At 42.6% G+C, this 16,317-nt stretch overlaps 1 protein-coding gene across 2 annotated transcripts in view; it reads right to left on the bottom strand.

The window, feature by feature from the left end:
• Positions 1 to 2,716: 2,716 nt before the first annotated feature.
• Positions 2,717 to 16,317, bottom strand: part of SETD9 (SET domain containing 9) — a 37,298-nt gene continuing 23,697 nt past the window's right edge. The window contains exons 2-6 of one of the 2 annotated variants that reach the window (XM_063454043.1): positions 11,471 to 11,826; positions 9,673 to 9,796; positions 7,900 to 8,015; positions 5,294 to 5,399; positions 2,717 to 2,854 (exon numbers count right to left, since the gene is read on the bottom strand). In XM_063454043.1, coding sequence (XP_063310113.1) covers positions 2,767 to 2,854; positions 5,294 to 5,399; positions 7,900 to 8,015; positions 9,673 to 9,796; positions 11,471 to 11,826 — 790 coding nt within the window. In that variant the 3' untranslated portion in view covers positions 2,717 to 2,766. The remainder of the gene's footprint in view (positions 2,855 to 5,293; positions 5,400 to 7,899; positions 8,016 to 9,672; positions 9,797 to 11,470; positions 11,827 to 16,317) is intronic. The other variant, XM_063454044.1, reaches the window with a different exon arrangement.

The raw sequence follows: 16,317 nt of genomic DNA, 5'->3' as shown, positions 1-16,317 counted from the left end.
TCAGCAACCCACCAAAACAGCCTACCAGTCCCCCACACAGCCGGGGTGAGGCACCTGGACCTGGACAAGTTTTTCCATTACTCCATAGGTGTAGTAACCATTCATTGTGGGTGGGCTGTACTGCTGTTTCTGTTTTGTGGGTGGGCTGCTGGACTAACAAGGGCACTGACCGGCAAGAGGTCAGGTACCCTGTTAGTCTGTTTGGAAAAGGGGAGAAATGTGGCGAAACCAACCTCGCCACTGGGCCCTGGAGAAGCCTGTTTGCTAGCCTCCTACCTGCTGACTATGGCCCCTGGGTTATTTGGGGCATATTGTACTTTATATTGCTGCTACTGGCCCTTTAAAATCAGCAATGGATATATTGGGACTTTTGGGACTACTGTCCCTTTAAGACTGTGGAGCATATTCCAGTATACTGCCTTTAATATTACATATGTATTTATGTGTTGAGTTTAACCTGGGATATGTATGCAGCATTCACCTGATTGTTCGGTAGAATCACTCCATTCATTATATTGAGTGAAACTACCGAACAGCCAGACCACCCAGGAATAAGTGTGCCTCCAATTACCGTTTGCAACAATGTTCGGGAAACAAACACGTGGCGGCGGCCATCTTAAACTACCGAACAGCGGTGTTTTGCCGTCGAGTGTCTGGAACTAAAATCGGACACTTGACTAGGCAAACACCGCTGAGACCTCCATACTTCCAGAAATTCGTATAGAAACTACCGAATGACCCGCCGTTCGGTAGAAAGAACCCCACAAACAAGGGAATTCATTCAAACCCTCTCCAGGCTCTATAACACAGGCAATTCGCCTGTTTTCATTCCCTTGTTTGTGACCGACCGCAGGGCCAAAATGCATGGAACTGTTTTCGGATACTTTACCCATGCGGTCGGTCAAATCTTTGGAACCTCATATCTCCCGAACTGTTCATCCGAATGACTTGAATTTTGGATATGTTGTCCCCCTGAATACGGGCTATACAGCGACGCTGGATTTAAAGGTGTACCCCCTGTTTTTGGGGTACATCCAGAACTTGGCTGGAAAAGTGTACCGGATAATTGGGTTTAATGTTATCTGAGGGGAGGGGATGTGTGGGCTGAACCATGTATGTGATTGGTTATTTTATGCCTCCCCCTGGGTGTGGCCTGTATGTGTATCATTGTAATAAAAGCCAGGCTGGATGAGCCAGTCCAGAGTTCCTGTTTTACCCTCAAAGTGATGTGTCGTCTCATTATTGGGGGGAAGGATTTATGGCATGCTGTTCCAGTTGACTGCTAGGAGTACAAGCCTATTCGTATGGTTCCTATTCAATGGTCTACGGCATTCATATGCTTGGGAGAATTTAAAAGGTTTCCCGGATTCGGTGATTGTGGTGTCTGCCAGAGTGCTTGGAGTCCTCAGGAAGCACTAGGAGCATCCATTAACGGAGGTACCCAGTCGGGGTGCCAGGCGATCCGTTACAACATCCATATTTGACAACGATTGGTCTGAGTGCCTCATTTGGTTTATAATACAATGTTTTTTTATAGGTGCTGCTGCTTTCCAAGATGTGCATCGAAATAAAAACATGGTATATAATATAAATGCAAAAGCCTAATGGTCCTTTTTCCATAAAATTAAAAAGTTAATTTCGTGTTGTGCAAATTTCTCCAAAGTGACCATTAGTGCTCTTCTAAGAAATCACTGATTTACCGTTACATTACAATAAGCTAAAGAAACACTCCAAGCATCATGTGCAGTGGTTATGGTGCCAATGATGTCCCAACAATGTAGGTAGTTAAACATTTTAGTAACTTAAGTAAGTTCGACTTTTTAATCTTTGGTCTACCAGAAGCTGCTCCCTGACTCTCTGTTACCAAGGAGTTTAAGTATTAAAAGGGATGCTATAGTCACCAGAACAACTACAGCTTATTGTATTTGTTCTGGTGAGTATATTCATTCCCTTCAGGCTTTTTGCAGAAAACACAGGTTTTTTTTTTCCCCAAGAAAAGACCGTGTTTACATTAAAGCCAGGGATACCTCCACTGGTCACTCCTCAGATGGCTACTAGAGGTGTTTACTGACATTCAGTGTCTCCACCCTCTGCATGGAGACCCTGAACTTTCAACTTTGATTTGATAGATATCAATGAGGATATGCTGATTGGCCAAGGCTGTGCTTGACTTGTGCTGGCTCTGCCCCTGATCTGACTCCTTGACAAGCTCAGACAATCCAATACTTTTCTATAAGAAAGCATTGTGATTGGCTGAGATCACCACTTCTGATGATGCCAGCCAAGCAGGCAGATGAGGGGCAGCAGCTAGCAGCAGCAGACTGGAATAAAGGTAAGATTTTACTATATTTAGGGGGGCCAGTGGGACTAGATAGTGTTTTTACATTAAAGGGCAGGAATACATGTTTGTGTTCTTGACCTTTATAGTGTTCCTTTAATTTGGGAATACCAGGGGACACTGCAGTGGGTATGGTGCTTGGAGACTTCCTTTAAGATAACAATTAAGTGCATTATTCAAATCTCTCATATCATAACAATATATATATATATTGCATATATTTCTGCGTGTTTACTTTAAAAACACACAAAATAAACATGTAAGACAGAGGATTTTTTTGTCAAAAATGTGTACTTTTATTTTGTAACCAAGGTAAAAGCAGTTGTATCTAATATTACAAAGTGAAAACAACTGCATAGACCTGTAGGGAATTTACTTCAAAGGCAGCTCATTAAGTTAAGGTCTCATTTGTCCTCAATAGATTGAACTTATCGAACAAATGTGAAATAATTAGAAAAAAGCTCTTCTCCACAGTCTATGTCTTTGAGGGCAATTAGAACAACGCATCTTAATGGTCTGAAACAAAAACAGAAATATTAGATCTTCAGCATATTATACAAGATATATCTTTTTGCATAGTTTTCATGAAAATAATGCCACAAAGGGGTTGTGGAGAAATTATAATAAACCTTGAGCTCAGAGGTAAAGTGGTTTGTGAATATCACCAGTACACATACACATATATATATATATATATGTGTATGTGTACTGGTGATATTCACAAACCACTTTACATTATAATGTTCCTTTATAATGTTTTATATATATATATATATATATAAAACATTATAAAGGCACATTACAATGTCAGGAATACAAGCTTGCTATTTAGGTCACACTGTGCAACACTGACCCAGGAAGCACGTCTAGTGGCAGTTTCAGTGACTGCCACTAGAGGTGTTACTAGGCAGCAATGTAACAATGTGGACATTTATATTATAAAGCCTTCAGGGACAGGCTATGGACACAAAAAAACAATAAGCTGTAGTGGTCTGGTGACTATAGTGTCCATGTAAATGTATTCACCGATATTGTCGCTCTAAATTAAATGCAAAGTACAACACGTTATCCATTTCCTTTCCATGTTGCTAGAGTAAAATAAACAAGGATTAAACAAACAATCAACTTCATACTAATTAAGAAGCTGCCCAACACTGTGCGGTGACGTCACACTGATTGTGGTTGTACACGAGACTCTTTCAACCTCCATGTCCCTCCCCCATACTACATAGTGGGGCAAGAAAACCCCTTTTGAATAAGAGGACACATACCACTATATTCTATAGGTGATCACCATGTGCCACGATAATGGTGATCACGTGCCTCAGGGAGGCATTTTATATGGCTAAAAACAAAGCAAATTATTAATAAACATGACAAAAAAAATTTCGAACAAAATAGGGAATTTATATTATATGTTTTCCACACAAATATTCAAAATACAAAAATTATATGCAAAAACAAAAGAGAGAGAGAAAGTCCCAAGTGATCCAACTGGCCATCACCTAAGTGTTAATAAAACGAAACTATTACAAAACAAACCACATATAGGCTAACGTTAAAGAACCTAAGGAGTATATATATTGCACTCACAATGAGGAAATGGTACTCGGGCGTTTCTCCCCAATAAGGGTATATACACTCAATAATGTGTTCTCTTCCACGGCATATTTTTTTTATGTTAGATGTAAAGTAAGATAGAAAGACACAGTGCAAGGATACAAATAATTAGTACTTAAACATAAAAAGAGAGAAGGCATAGCTCTCCTTCCAGTAGTCTCAAGTGTGTCTTTCGCTCTTCTTTTACATCTAACACAGAAGAACATGCCACTATTGAGTGTATATACTCCTATTGGGGAGAAATTACTGAATACCATGTCCTCATTATGAGTGCAATATGTACTCATCAGGACTGTGGTCTATAACTTTATTACCCTATATGTGGTTCTATTGTTTTAGTGGTATTTACACCATATCTCATAAGTAATCTCTTCTGACAAATGCCGCTGATATTATATTGTTCCAGTCCAATCTCTTTCTTGATCTATTTTCAGCCTTCTATATAGGCTTATATTTTTAGATAAGTGTTCATTACCATTTAGTAGATCAGGGGGTCCTTAAGTATCTCCTGCCAGTCCAGGATTTAGGGATTACCCTGTTGTGTCTTAAGAGGTTTTATTTGTTTATTTTTGTTTTACTAAAAATATCTTAGACACAACTGGGTAATCCCTAAATCCTGGATTGTTAGGGGGTATGTGAGGACTGGTTTGGGAACCACTGACTTGGATGATGGCTATTTGGATCATTTTAAACATTCTCTTTTATTTTTGCATATAATTACATGCATTTTCTAAGGAAATGGAGGTGATCATCACTATTCCACCTAACAGGCGTCCAAAACCCAGTCACAGATTGGTTGCTAATGGCAATCATATACCTAAAATGTTCACGTGTTATGGGCGATAGAGCCTATCCCATGAGTACTGCATACCCCACCACACATATGAATGAGGAGCTCATTGTCTTTATTCTATTTCAAAACAGGAATTGCAATCACCTATCTACTAGGTGACTTTTATAGGTTTTGGAGTCTTGAAAGTGGCTTTAGAACCTCAGTATAAGCACTAAAATGTGGTTTCAAATTAAGGATCACGTGACCATGTATCTATCAGGCGATCGCAATGCATGATCTCTTAATAACACCATATGCATAAGTAACATAATCATATAGGCTGGGCTGCTCACCACAAATTTAGAAAACATTCTAATCGTACATACCGAAAGAACTCATATAGTATACACCATCTCTTATGTTATTGCAGTGAAGTGTATATCTAACAATTCTTTTAAGTAAGTTAAATATTCCCACTTATTTAACGCCCCTCTTATCCAACTCTGGATTGTAGTTTTAAGAAAAATGTCAAATAAGCAACAAATATAAAAAATAATACTAACCCTTCTATGTCGTGAGAGTAGTTAATATTTGGAAGATACTGCCTTAATTCAACCGGAAATGATGCCGGCACATTGAATTCCTGATAACATACATTGGCAGCATACTCTGGGAAGATAAAATGTTTGTTAATATCTCTGTATGGAAAAATTTAGCTCCTAATAAAATGTTGTTCTATTAAATGTATAATCATCACAAAACACCTCAATTAAAGTGCAAGTAACTAAAGTGACTAAAATATTGTGCTTACTGCAAACTTTCAGGTTTTGCAGTGAAGTGGCAAAAATCACGCAGCATTTATATAAGTTATCTGACCTAGCCACTTATCTTAAAGGGAAACTATAATGCTAGGAAAACTGGAAGGGTTAAAAACCCTTCTGTCACTTACCTGATTCCAGCTCCAATGTCCCTCCGCCAGTCATCAGGGGGACCTACTGCGTATGTGCGGCGATTGCCGTGCTAGCATTAGAACTATCCAATAGGAAAACATTGCTCAATGCTTTCTTATGGGGTTTTAGATGACACTGGATGTCCTCATACAGAGTGTGAAGACGTCCAGCATCAGTTTGGTGACCAGAAGTCCGCCAAGTACCCGGAAGTCTCTCTAGTTAGAGGTGGAGTTAACCCTGCATGGGAATTATTGCAGTTTATCAATAATTACAATTGCATGTTTAAGAGGACTGGGACATTGCATGCAGGCCAATTCAATGAGCTGAAGTGGTCTGGGTGCCTATAGTGTCCATTTAATTCATGAAAGATGAAGCTACATAATAGAGCTGAAGTACTTGAGAGAGTTGTGTACGCCAGATTGACTGACTTTCTCAAATCCAACTCTCTGCTTGATCCCCTTCATTCTGGATTCCGCGCTGGTCATTCTGTGGAAACGGCTGTGACCAAAGTATCCAACGATTTAATTGCTGCTAAATCTCGCGGCCATCACTCTATCCTAATTCTCCTTGATCTTTATGCTGCCTTTGACACTGTTGATCATCAACAGCTTCTTTGCATTCTCTGTAATTTTGGTCTACGGGATACTGCTCTCTCCTGGTGCTGCTCCTACCACGCTTTCAGTGCTTCTTTCTCTGAGTCTGCCTCTTCGCCCCCTAACCACTCTCTGTCGGCGTCCCTCAAGGTTCTGTCCTTGGTCCGCTACCGTTCTATATCTATACTGCCTCCCTTGGTAAACTCATCAGCTCCTTTGGCTTCCGTGATCATTTCTATGCAGATAACATGCAAATCTACCTGCCCTCTCCTGATCTCTTTCCGCCCATCTTGACTCGTGTCTCTGACTGCCTCTCTGCGATTTCCAACTGGATGGCTGCTCACTTCTTTAACCCCTTCTTTAACCCCTTAAGAACACATGACATGTGTGACATGTCATGATTCCCTTTTATTCCAGAAGTTTGGTCCTTAAGGGGTTAAACTCAACCTGTCCAAAACAGAACTTCTGGTCTTTCCTCCCTCAAGTGTAGCGACTCCCGTGTCTGTCTCCCTCCAAGTCAAAGGCGCTACCATCACCTCTACCTCGCAGGCTCGCTGCCTGGGTGTTCTTTTTGACTCCAACCTCCCCTTCACCCCTCATGTCCAATCAATCGCCAAATCCTGTTGCTTCCATCTCAAAAACATAGCCTGTATCCGCCCCTATTAAACGCATCTGGCGTTTAACCCCTTAAGGACCAAACTTCTGAAATAAAAGGGAATCATGACATGTCACACATGTCATGTGTCCTTAAGGGGTTAATAGGGGCGGATACAGGCTATGTTTTTGGCTAAGGTGTTGGTCCATGCTCTTGTTCTCTCTTGCCTTGACTACTGCAATCCCCTTCTCAGTGGTCTTACGTGTTCCCAGATTGCACCGCTGCAATTTAAAATGAATGCGGCGGTGAGGCTCATTTTCTTGTCTGCTCACACCTCCCACGCCTCTCTGCTCTTTCAGTTCCTGCACTGGCTTCCAGTTAGATATAGGGCTCAATTTAAAATTCCGGTGCTTGCTTACAAGTCCCTACATAATGCTGCTCCAACCTACCTATCCTCCCTAATACACAAGTATGTCCCAGTCAAAGCCCCTGTGCTCTGCCAAAGACCTATGTCTATCCTCTGTCTGTACTCCCACCTCTGATGCTCGCCTCCAAGATTTCTCCAGGGCTGCACCTCTGCTGTGGAACTCCCTTCCCTTCTCTGTAAGACTTTCACCCAGTCTCCACTCATTCAAAAAAATCATTGAAAACTCACTTCTTCAAGAAAGCATATCAATTAAACTGTTAGCAGGTTTTTATCCCCCCCCCCCATGACTCCTCTCCTGCAACTGGCAAAAATTACCTACTAAGCCCTCAGTGAATACTTTTCTAACAACCTACTTCGCACCCCTACGTTTACCATTTGTGTCACTATACCCCACTCCCTCTAGAATGTAAGCTCATTGAGCAGGGCCCCCCACCCCCTCTGTTCCTGTATGTCCAGTTGTCTGGTTACAATTACATGTCTGTTAGTCCACCCATTGTACAGCGCAACGGAATTTGATGGCGCTATATAAATAATAATCACGAGTTCAATCACAATTACAAGGAATAAGCCACAAACTTGTAGGATTTGTGCTTATTTTATGTACCATTTGAGCAGTTATTTACATATTGTCCAACAGCCAAAGGATTATAGGGACATTGTGTCAACCAAGTGACATCACAAAACTTCAAAGGTCCAAGCTGATCTCTTCTACTGCAGGACCTGGAACACAGTGAATATTGATAGTCAAGCCAACACATATGCTGGAATAATCTAGACAATTCTTATCATGTTTCAAGATCTACACCGGGACTCCAGAATTTGATACTTGGCATATTTAGTCAATGACAGCATTACTCATCTGAAAAATGTAGCAAATTAAAAATTCAAATGTCAAAATTTAGGCTGAAATAACCAAGCTGTAACTACAGCTGAGTCAGGGAATTTCTCCAAGCCAACTAGGTTTACCTAAATTTCATTTTGCAACAATTTGGAGATTAGTGTATAACCCTGTCAGTTATTTCAGACCATTGCGCTTGGTCGCAATACTAGTATACTGGGTGGCTAGCTACAGGTTACTGTCCTGCCCCTCAGATAAAGGGTTGGTGGAATACAGGTAAAGGGATACTTCTGGCACCATAGCAGCTTCAGCTAATTGAGTTGTTATGGTTCCAGGACTCTGACACATTTGTAAAACAAAATACTGTAGTGACAAACAGGCAGAAATAAGCTCAACCTCTCTTTAAAGTCCTCCTGGTTATCACCACACAGAGCCTGCTGAATTGACTTACACCTTTGGCTCCCGAGAAGCGAGAGCTTGTAGATCCAAAGCACACTCATGTCAATAATGTTTGGTGCTGGCAGCATATTATCATGTGCAGCACTTATCAATGAGACGGTGGCGGGAGGAGGGGCTTTGTACTTGCAAGCTCTTGCTCCTAAGGGGCAGCATATGACGACCTCTTCCACATCAGTCCCCAACACAAACTCATTGCTATGAGTTTATACAAAAGCCAGGAAGTGTAATTCCTTTCTCTTTGATTGAAAGGGATTAGAGGCAAAGCTATGAACTATCAAGTCTAATTCTGACAATTTGACAAATATGTCAAACAAAATGCTGCACACACTGTTCATGGCACCATAATCACTAAAATAAGTTGAAGTGCCTATGGTGTCTAGAGTGTTCCCTTTCATTTGTATTTACCAGAGGACCCCCTATGCTCAGAGGGAGTTACTTTGTGAGTGAATAAGCCTAACAGTGAACAAATGAGCCGTGTTTAGATTAGGTGTGCATTATGTGGTTTGCACATTTAAAATGAATCCCACAACAAAAATATTTCAGGGACCCTATAAAAAGCTACAGGCCGCTGCAAAACTCATCTTACCATGCAGAGCCTCCCACGTCCCAAATTACTCGAACACCCTCTACATTTCCTAGCATGTGGCTGTATTCTAAGAGTTGCAGATACCTTAATAGCTGCTCGTGGACTCCATATACCTGTATGTACTCCTATGTATGTACTAAGGAAGTCAGAAAATGTAAATGGCAATAATGTTTTAGCTAAGCGTATGAAGTTTGAATTGTCAGAAATTCAAATTATTTTTCAAACTTTCTCAAACACTGAGGGCAGATGGATTTCCATACCAAAATCCTGAAATATGAGCCTTGGTGGCAGAAATGTATTTATTTTTAATAAACTTTTTTTTTTTTTTTAAATGTTTCTACAAAACCAAAAAGATATAAAGTGCAAAAATGAATAAATCTCAGAATTTTGGATTATAAAATAGGTATGTATTGGGGCAAAGCATGACAGATATTATACAATATTTCCCTCTTTGGTACCAAAATGTAAAATTATATTTATTATGATGTTCTTACCTGTACACAGTCTTAGAGATTCCTTTATTATTTCCGTCAATAAAAGTACCATCAAGACACCTAAAAATAAATGGGTTTCCAATAGATTGAAAAAATATAGGTTCGTAATTCTGATAGACTGTACCTATGGAAGAAAAAAGTGTGGATTAATAAATTCTATTTGTGGGATCTTTTTTAAACTATGCTCTCCACAATGGTCAAACATCTTTCTATCTGCAGGACTTGTATGCATAAATTATGCATTTTAAAGGGACAATACAGTGGCCAAAACAACTACATCCTAATGTAATTGTTCTGGTGTCAACAGCATGTCCCTGCAGGCTTTTTAATGTAAACACTGCCTTTTCAGAGAAAAGGCAGTGTTTACACTGATGCCTAGAAATACCTCTAGTGGCAGTCATTCAGACGGCCACAAGAGGTGCTTTCTAGGTCAATGTTGTACAGTGTTCAGAATTGGCATTCAGTGTCTCCATGCGGTTCACAGAAACGCTGAATGCTATAAATAGAGATGCATTGATTTAATACATCTCTATGAGGAGATACTGATTGACGCAGCGTGGCATTTTGTCACATATGTGCAATAGCCTCCCAATGATTTCGTAAGTGACAGCATTGAATTGGCTGAGATGTCAGGATACATTTACATTCCCGACACTATAGTGTTCCTTTAAGTACAAATCATTTTTGTCCAGAATTTCTTGACAGATTATATTGACAGTATTCAAAGATTGTACCTGCACACTAACATCATATTAAAGGAATACTGTAGGCACCCAGACCCCTTCAGCTAATTAAAGTGGTCTGGGTGCTGTCTCCCTATTGCACTTAGTGCTGCAATGTGAAACATTGCAGTTCCAGAGAACTGCAATGTTTACATTGCAGCTCTAAGTCTGCCCTATGTGGCTGTCTAGCAGAGAGCCACTGGGGGCCCTTCCGGAATCCAAAGGGACTTTTGTTCCGTTATCGGATGCTGGGCGTCCTCACGGACCTCCAGTGCCAGATTTTCCCCATAGGAAATCATTGAATAATGCTTTCCTATGGGGAGGTCTAATGCGCGCCCTTTGCCGCGCATGCGCATTAGGTCTCCCCTGCCAGTGGGGGAGGAGCGTGGGTGGAGCCTGACTTAGAAACGAGGGACATCGGCGCTGGATTCAGGTAAGTGGCTGAAGGGGTTTTAACCCCTTCAGCCCCGCTGGAGGGAGGTTGCGAGATGGGGCACTGTAGGGACCTATAGTGCCAGAAAAACAGGTTTGTTTTCCTGGCACTATAGGATCCCTTTAAGCTAGCATAGCATGTATGTCAAATACCAGTATGTGCTAGTTATTGCAAGATTCTAAGGGAGGGGCAATAGCTATAAAACCTTATGGTAAACCAATGGTTTCTATGGTGATCATTCCACATTTAGATCTTTGGACGACTTGCAACATTTTTGTAAGCCCCCCAACTCTTTCCCCTATAGCTCTATATGCCAAGGACGCAAGTTACAGAAAGCAAATTCATTCTAGCTTGTAAACTACAGTTATTCTGGCTTGTGTGGTATGCACATATCTTTGTCTCTCAATTTTCTCACTCATCAATCCCACAATGTCGTTTGGGTGGCCTTCGTACTCAACAGACCCAAATCCAAACTTCAAGTAAGCATATATTTTAATCTATACATAAGCTGGCAATCTTGCTAGCACAAAGTATAGATTGAATTTTAATACTTACCCCAAGTGGAATCTGGGTCCTCTTTAAACATACATCCAATCTAAATTGAGAAAACGCACAAAGCATTTGATAAAGATGCTATGAGTACCAGGGTACATGGACACGACTGCTCCTTTCTGCACTCTTCCCTTGCAAACAAACACCCCAGCTCCAGCAGACCTCAGTGTACTTGGACCCCGCACAATGCAAAATCCCAGAGAATTATATACTATGTCTTCTGCCCTCAGATGGTTATTCTCGCGAGAACAAGAGAATGTCTGGGTCTCCTTAGCCATCGAATGCCTGTACATGGATTTAGTAGCTTCAGGAAGTATATTAAGAAGGTCGCTATGTCTGTGTAAATCTCCAATAAACAGAGCCTGGAATACATTTGACAGTGTGGTATAAACTGCTGTATCAGAAACCATCTTGTCATTGCAGCCTTCAGGAACGTAACGCACTGTCCTACAAAGATAAAAGGATCTAATTAAAAAAAATGACAGAAGAAGCAGAAAAATACTGTTTGAAACGTACAAAGCATTGGACAAAAAGGTTTATTCGATACATACAGAATACAAACCAAATTGTAAAATAGCCAAGCAGTGGATCTAGTAGAGATTGAGATTTTTTTCCATGTCAGCTATGGTTGCTTAAATGTCAAAATTCAGTTTTCAATTCACTGTTCAGTGCCAAAAATCTCATCGGTTTACATACAAGGTTATTCTTTAAAAGACCACTGACGTCACCCAGGACACTTCATCTCAATGAAGTGGCCTGAATGCTGTGTTCTTGTAGGTTTAACCCCTTAACCCTACGGTGTAAAAGATGACAATTTATTTTTTTAAACTGCAATGTTTACAATGCAGGGCTAAACACGCCATCAGTGGTTGTTACACTGAAAGCCATTGGAAGTAAAACTCGCTCACATTACTGCAGCTCCTATGGGTAAATCTGATGCATGCGCCACACTTGTGGCTTTTGCACATCTGGTCCCCAATGCTCCTCTAGGACCGACTCCAGATGAGGCCAGCCTGAACTGGACCGACTCCAGATGAGGCCTGCTTGAACTGGACCGACTCCAGTTGAGACATGCCTCATCCTTGACACAAGGAGAGGTAAGCAGCACAGAGGGTTCCTTTGCACTGGAAAAAGATAACTAAATACCATCTAATTGTTTTTTTGTTGTTGTTTTTTTATGCCACACAGCAGAGGAAGGGGTAGAAGGATTTCCTACCTAAAGTCAGGAACACTTGGAATACAGGTTTATAAATGCTTCCATTTTCCTTTTAAAGAAGCCTTCCAAACCCAAAGAGCACTTGGTAACTGCAAGGCATGCTCCCAACTTCCTAGTGCTTAGAGAAGTATGCTATTGGCCAGGAAATGATCCGCACTGATAATCCGTGGTAGGTGGTGAGGAAACTTTTTGCTGCTGGATTACAGGTAAATAATGCTTTATTTAGGGGAGTAGGGGGCTGCAACAATCTACAACACTTAATGATACAAACAAATTTTATTTGTAATGCTGGAAGGTTCCTTTAAAGGAACACTATAGTCATCAAAACAACTACAGCTTATTGAATTTGTTCTGGTGAGTAGAATCATTACCTTCAGGCTTTTTGCTGTAAACACTATCTTTTCAGAGAAAATGCAGTGTTTACATTACAGCCTAGTGATAACTTCACTGGCCACTCCTTAGATGGCTGTTAGAGATCCTTCCTGGGTCATGGCTGCCTAAAATGCATCCAAACATTCAGTGTCTCCTCCCTCTGCATGCAAAACTTTCCTCATAGAGATTCATTGATTCAATTCATCTCTATGAGGAGATGCTGATTGGTCAGGGTTGCCAATCCTATGGGGAAGCACTGTGATTGGATCAGGCCACCACTTCTGATGATGTCAGAATATAGCTTGGTTGCTGCATCTAAGTGTTGCTTCTAAGTGTGGTTGGAGATATTCTGGAGATAACCTGGAGGTAATCTGAGGTACTCCGGAGGGTAATTAAAAAGTTAAGATTTGTTTGATTTAAATTATTCACCTCATTGGAATGGCAGACTTAGTTCAGTGTAATAGTTGCTATGCATTTATTTCACGTTCCACTTTTTGGAGGTTTGGTTGTTGTCTAATCTGTAGACAGTTCTCTATCTTGCGGCAGGAGATTGTATTTTTGAAGTCTGAGATTTGTAAATTATCTGGTAAACAAACTCAGGCTGGAACTGCTGCAAAGCCACTGCCGCAGAGACATACTAGGAATGGCAGATGGATTACTGTAGGATCTGGTAGACTTAGAGTTGTGGATAAAAGGCACATTGCACAGTCTGTTACTCTACATAATTCATTTTCTGCACTTTCAGAGTGTAATGGTGATATGGAGACAGGCACTGAGGCTAGTGGTGTTGTGTTGTGGAGAGAGGCACTGAGGCTAGTGGTGTTGTGTTGTGGAGAGAGGCACTGAGGCTAGTGGTGTTGTGGAGAGAGGCACTGAGGCTAGTGGTGTTGTGGAGAGAGGCATTGAGGCTAGTGGTGTTGTGGAGAGAGGCATTGAGGCTAGTGGTGTTGTGGAGAGAGGCATTGAGGCTAGTGGTGTTGTGGAGAGAGGCATTGAGGCTAGTGGTGTTGTGGAGAGAGGCATTGAGGCTAGTGGTGTTGTGGAGAGAGGCATTGAGGCTAGTGGTGTTGTGGAGAGAGGCATTGAGGCTAGTGGTGTTGTGGAAAGACACCACTGGGGAGCGGCAGCGCAGCTCACCAAGGGGAGACAGTAAGCCCCTCACCAGCGCAGATGGGACCGTGGTCTCTGTGCCCAAGTTACAGGGAGCTGAAGGGGCCGTCCTCCCTCCCCATTGGCAGTGTGATTTGTTGGGAATTGGGAGCCCAGTCTCCATTCCCCAGCAGCAGGACACTGTATTGGGAGTAGAGACAGTCGGTCTCCCTCCACAGAGTATAGAAGTATGTAGGGGAGAGGAGCTTGCTACCACCTCTCCCCAGCGGCGGATCAGTAAAGTGCAGGGAGAGGAGAGCAGCGTCCTCCCTCCCCAGCGGCAGGCTGAGTTACAGGGGGCAGAGGTAGTTGGTCCTACCCCCCAGCAGCAGCGTGATTTATTGGGAATTGGGAGCCCAGTCTCCATTCCCCAGCGGCAGGCTGAGTTACAGGGGGCAGAGGTAGTTGGTCCTACCCCCCAGCAGCAGCATGATTTTTTGGGAATAGAGAGCCCAGTCTCCTTTCCCCAGCAGCAGGACACTGCATTGGGAGGAGAGACAGTCGGTCTCCCTCCACAAAGACTGAAAGGATGCGTGGGAGAGGAGATTGTTACCACCTCTCCCCAGCGGCAGAGTGTTCTAATGGGAGAGGAGCTGGTTACCACCTCTCCCCAGCGGCAGCTTAATGTACCAGGGGGAGACTGTAAGCCCCACAACTGTGCAGATGGGACTGTGGTCTCTGCACCTACAGCACAGGGTGTAAGGACAGTCAGTCCTGTCCCCCAGCAACAAGGCTGCTTAGCCAAAGGGGAGACAGCCGGTCTCCCCCTCCAACAGCGGAGCTATGTATCCAAAGGGGAGACAGTCGGTCTCCAGCAGCAGAGCTGTGCAGCTAAAGAGGAGACAGTCGGTCTCCAGCAACCAGGCTCCAACCAGACTACTCCCGTGGTAGTGCTGGCACCAGGACAGAGTACCGCTGGTCTCTGCCCCCTCAGCAACCCACCAAGGCAGCCTACCAGTCTCCCACACAGCCGTGGTAAGGCACCTGGACATGGACAAGATTCTCCCTTACCCAGGTGTAGTAACCATTTATTGCGGGTGGGCTGTACTGCTGTTTCTGTCTTGTGGGTGGGCTGCTGGACTAACAAGGGCACTGACCGGCAAGAGGTCAGGTACCCTGTTAGTCTGTTTGGAAAAGGGGAGAAATGTGGCGAAACCAACCTCGCCACTGGGCCCTGGAGAAGCCTGTTTGCTAGCCTCCTACCTGCCGACTATGGCCCCTGGGTTATTTGGGGCATATTGTACTTTATATTGCTGCTACTGGCCCTTTTAAAATCAACGATGGACATATTGGGACTTTTTGGGTTTGTGGCGAAACCGACCTCGCCACGTGTCCTTGGAGGGTGCTGATTGCCCGCCTCTTGCCTTTGGACGATGGACCAGACTTTATGGGAATGTGATACCCCAGATAGCTATACCATGGAGCCTGTTCATATAATGGGAAAGACTTTAGCTCCATGGCAATTGTACTGTGTGAGTAGGATCTGCGCGCTATTCGGTAGTTTTGTGCGCGCAGATCCCAGCTATCTGGGGATAGGTGAAATGTCTGTGTGTTATGTGTAAAAGGTGAATTTATGTATTTTAAAGTGTTTGACTGTCTTTGTGTCCCCATGTGCTTAATGGAGTCTGTCTCTGTGCTGGGAGATAATTGAATTACTTCTCCAGCACAGAGAAGGCCCTGTAAACCTGGAAAGCTAGGGGTTTTAAAAGATACTTTACTAACTTTTGAACCCCTGGTCTGATCCATGCCATTTTTTAATATGTTGTTCCCCTGAATGGATTGATTGTGGATATGTATTTTTATGTGAATGTGATGTATGGTTTTGAAGTTACAGATATTGTGTAAAAGTTATGTTTTAAACTGTATAATAAGTGGATTATCTCTCAGGCTAAGGGGAGGGGATGTGTGGGTTGTACCATATCTCGGATTGGTTATTTTATGCCTCCCCTTGGGTGTGGCCTGTATGTGTGAGATGGAAATAAAAGCCAGGCTGGATGAGCCAGTCGAGAGTTCCTGTTTTTACCCTCAAAGTGATGTGTCGTCTCATTATTGGGGGGGGGAGGATTTATTGCATGCTGTTCCAGTTGACTGCTAGGAGTGCAAGCCTATTCGTATGGTTCCTATTCAACGGTCTACAGCATTCCTATGCTTGAGAAGGTTCATATGCTGCATCGGTTCGGTGATTGTGGTGTCTGCCAGAG

The sequence above is a fragment of the Pelobates fuscus genome, chromosome 5, assembly GCF_036172605.1.
Source record: "Pelobates fuscus isolate aPelFus1 chromosome 5, aPelFus1.pri, whole genome shotgun sequence".
NCBI classification, from domain to species: domain Eukaryota; kingdom Metazoa; phylum Chordata; class Amphibia; order Anura; family Pelobatidae; genus Pelobates; species Pelobates fuscus.
The sequence above is the reverse complement of the archived record's forward strand: the minus strand, read 5'-3'. Positions and strand labels throughout refer to the sequence as shown.